This window comes from Pollachius pollachius, assembly GCF_949987615.1.
Source record: "Pollachius pollachius genome assembly, contig: scaffold_249, whole genome shotgun sequence".
Taxonomy (NCBI): Eukaryota; Metazoa; Chordata; class Actinopteri; order Gadiformes; family Gadidae; genus Pollachius; species Pollachius pollachius.
In genome coordinates, this window is record NW_027641656.1 from 33442 (window position 1) to 37360 (window position 3919).

Below are 3919 nucleotides of genomic sequence, written 5' to 3' on the forward strand. Positions count from 1 at the left end.
ATGTATTGACCAGGGCCCAGTCTCCATCGGCCCTCCGCTCAACTATTCTGTGCAACACATTGCAAGAAAACAATAAATACAATAACATGTGTTTCCCCCGCTCCCAAATGTTCATGTTGTTCTGTTTGATAAACACATCAAAAGTCAGTACCGTCAAATCATACGAGGACATTGCGAGGGCTACAGCTCTAGATGACCTCCACTACTTCTTACAAATCAAGTACGTCATTTGCAATTCAAAAACGTTCTGGCTGTGCCAGCGGGTTCAAAACCAGACACTTTTCTTTAAAACATACAGTACAATACAGGCAGGAATAAACCATGGAACAAACACTGGGAACTCAGCCACAGCGCCCCCTGGCAGCCGGGGGTGAAAGCTCAAACCTGCGTCAAACGCGGCAATTCATAAAAACAACATTGTGTTTGATCCTGTGAGGCGGCGCCAATGATGTGAGCAGGATGTGGTCGGGGCAGCCAGCAGCTGTAGTCTCACCTGACAACTACAGTGTCTCATCCGAGGTGGTGGTTTAGAAGGAACCACGCGTTCCAGAATACTTGATCAGGCTCGACGTTATCCTGATAAAGGGTACGGACTCAACCACCACCGAGGCGACCCTGACTCCCCCCCCCCCCCCCACACAGACACACAACAGTCCAACTGCACACAAAGAGCTCCATCGTCAAATCAGCAACCAAGAAAATAACTACATAAAAAAACGAAATAGAAAAAACGAAGACAACTAAATACCTGGAGGAGGGAAACCCCCCCCCCCCACGGGAGGACTGACTGACTCGGTACTGACAGACTGACTCGTTTGGAAGGGGGGGAAGGATGGAGGGCCTGCTGAGGCAGACGGATGGACAGACAGACCGGACCGTACCGGAGCGGACCGGTCCCTCAGGCCGGCGGGGCCCGCCGCCAGGGGCCCCCGGCTCACTGGCTCTCGTCCAGGGGCCCGGTCAGCGTGTCGATGCTGCTGCTGTCCGTGTCCGACGCCAGCGTCTGCTCCGTGGACATGGAGGAGATGTCGTTGGCCGAGGAGGACTGAGAGGCCGACCCCGAGACCGCGTCTGGGGGGGGAAGCAGCCGGTATGTTGCTGTTAAGAGGTTTGCGTTTTAAGAGATATCGTTTGAGGGTCATTTGCTAGAAAAGTCATCGCCATCCGTCAGCGATAACTGAAATACAAAGAGAGAGTTTATGTTTTGAGTGAATTGACTTTATATTCTAGAATTCTGACCAGGCAATCAGGGCATCTAGCCTTGATTGGTTTAGGGGAATCTATCTTTCCTGTTCATCACAGGTGCATGAAACGCACCGCTTCAGACACGGACGGACACCCAAAGGGAGGGAGGAGAGAGGAAGGGTTGCTATTATGGTTAATTACAAAACATTCTATTTTCCCTTCTTTACAAAATAACTTTCATGACAACTTTGACCATCATGATAGATACAACATAAAAATCGATAAAACTAATCTAGCCATAATGTGTGTAGAAAGCTACGGTAACACTGCGGCCATCGAGGGGAGCTGACCCAAGATGGCAGCCATTCAATCAGTCGGCTGTAAACAACTAACCTGAGCAGTCCTCTTTCGTCACGCCGTTCTTGCTCCTCTCCTCCCAGTCAATGACCTCGTCGTAAATAAGCTCTGTGAAGGCAGAAGACAGGCAAACCAAAAGGTAGTTAGGTGTATAAATTAATTTGAATTGTAGTTTGTGGTTATGTCCACCAGAGGGCGCTGCAGCCTACCTTTCCACTGGTCGATGCTGTGCTCTCTTTCTTCAAGCTGCTTATCTGAGATCTGAGGAGGAGGCTGTGAAGAAGAGGACATTTAAACAAAATGGACGTTAAAATAAAAACGTGTCTCGGATGGAAGGGGCTGACTCACCGCGTCGGCCTCCGCAGGGTCGTACCAAACGTGGATGTAGGGGTGGTTCAAGGCCTCCTCCACGGAGATTCGGGCTTCCGGGTCAATCACCAGCATTTTGGAGAGCAGGTCGCGTGCTTGACCAGCTGCCATGGAAACACAGCGAGTAGGGGAGGGAGGGAGGGAGGGAGGAAGTGGGAGGGTGGGGGTGTGAGGGGGGAGCCGTTACTAGGGGAACTAGACGGTGACATTGCACAATTCTGAAAAGTCTCAGTGGGAAGGGATGACATCACCTCTTCTGGTTGGGTAACTTTGCAGTGTTCAAATATGTATGTTTGGATCAATATTTAAACGTGAACACTAGTAGCTACGTTTAGGGATTGTCTTATACTTCCTTTTAAGTGCCGTTTCAATACCTGCTTCAATCTCTGCAATTAATACCTGCATTTCTAAAGCTTAAACCTTAAAGGACAACTTGTTGGAAATTGGATTCAATATATTCCTGAATTCCTGAATTAGTAACGAATGTGAATAATGTATACATCGCGGTTCTTTACTTCCACCCTACTTGATTCTTCAGGTTGCAAACAAAATGTATCGTAAAAGATAGAAACAGATAAGCCAGAAACCTCAACGTTATCTTAGTGGAAGTAATTACACAGTCCACCCACCAGAGGGGGATACTCCTTTGGTCTTTACGCATGTTCTGTTCTGTTGAGTCGGGTTAATTTAAAAACCAAGTATGGACCCGTGGAACCAGGACCCCAACCTTAAACCCCTACGTTAAACCACACAAATGGCCTTAAATCCCGCTCAGACCGGTCCCCTTACTCTTGAGTTTGTCCTGCTCCGTCTCGGACGGGAAGGCCCAGTCGGGGAAGAGCTCGGCGAAGTTGACCCCCGGGTACTGTGGCTTGTTCAGCACGTAGTTCCTCACAGTCTCCATCAGGCGGTTCATGAACTCCATGGTGGGCGTCCCAAGCACCTCAATCACCTTGTTCCACTGGTCGATGTCTGCCCCGGGGTCAAGGGTCGTGCTCCTCATGGAGGCATTCCAGGAGCTACTCATATTATTAGCCTGTGCTGCATTATGCTAGTCTATGCCTCTAGAATATACTACGTCTGGCTTTGGGGTCAAGGGTCATGCTCATTATTGAGGTATTCCAGTTGTCAACTTATGTAATGAGGACCAGAAAATAGTGGAGAGCCAGAGCGAGAGACACTTAAGAGGCTTGCAATTTTTGACAGTTTTGTGTAATTAAAACGAGAGAGAGCAAGATAGAGCGAGAGAAAGAGAGAGCGAGAGCGAAAAGAGAGAGAGAGAGAGAGCGAGAGCGAGTGAGAGAGAGAAAAGAGAGTGAGAGAGAGAGAGAAAAGAGAGTGAGAGAGAGAGAGAGCGAGAGAGAGAGAGAGAGAGAGTACTGAAGGATACGGTCGGTCCCCTGGAAGATGACGCTGCCTTTCACCATCTCTCCCATGATACACCCTACTGACCAGATGTCCACTGGGGAAAAGAATAACACACACACACACACACACACACACACACACACACACACACATGCACACTGGATTGAATAAACAGCAGCACACATGATCACAGGATTCCGAAGCACACAGCAGCATGGCTCACCACGCCCAGTGGAGTGGACACGCCCAGAGGGAGGCCACGCTTCACGGCCAATCAAAGACGAAAACTATTCCGAGTGTGTCTAATTCTTTAAGATGTTAACCCGAGCGGTTCCCTCCCGTCCTCACCGTAGAGTTGCGCAGTGACCTTGTTTTTGCAGATATTCGACATGTTTGGGCCCCTCGCTCTCCGTCTCTCGTCCCCCGGGCTGGGGGCTCGTCAGAGTGTTCCAGGCCCTCCCCCCCGACGCAGCTTATCAGTGGACACAGCTGCTGCCCCCCCCCCTCGCTCCCTGTTCACTGCTTCCATTTGGCGTGCGGGCGGATGTTGCATCGCCATCTGCCTGTTCCACAGAAATACCCCCCCCCCCCCTCTCCTGCTCCTCTCTCTCTCTCCTTCTCTCTCTCTCCTGCTCCTCTC

General features: G+C 50.2%; 1 protein-coding gene across 1 annotated transcript; it reads right to left on the reverse strand.

Moving 5' to 3' along the window:
* Positions 1-647: 647 nt before the first annotated feature.
* Positions 648-3565, reverse strand: LOC307091513 (mitogen-activated protein kinase 9-like). The gene is made up of 7 exons (XM_079759145.1): positions 3503-3565; positions 3302-3373; positions 2701-2883; positions 1891-2015; positions 1752-1815; positions 1579-1650; positions 648-1071 (listed from the first exon to the last, which is right to left on the reverse strand). Exons 2-7 carry the CDS (start codon positions 3345-3347, stop codon positions 935-937), a joined length of 627 nt encoding a protein of 208 aa, XP_079615271.1. The 5' UTR covers positions 3348-3373; positions 3503-3565; the 3' UTR covers positions 648-934.
* Between the last annotated feature and the right edge of the window lie 354 nt (positions 3566-3919).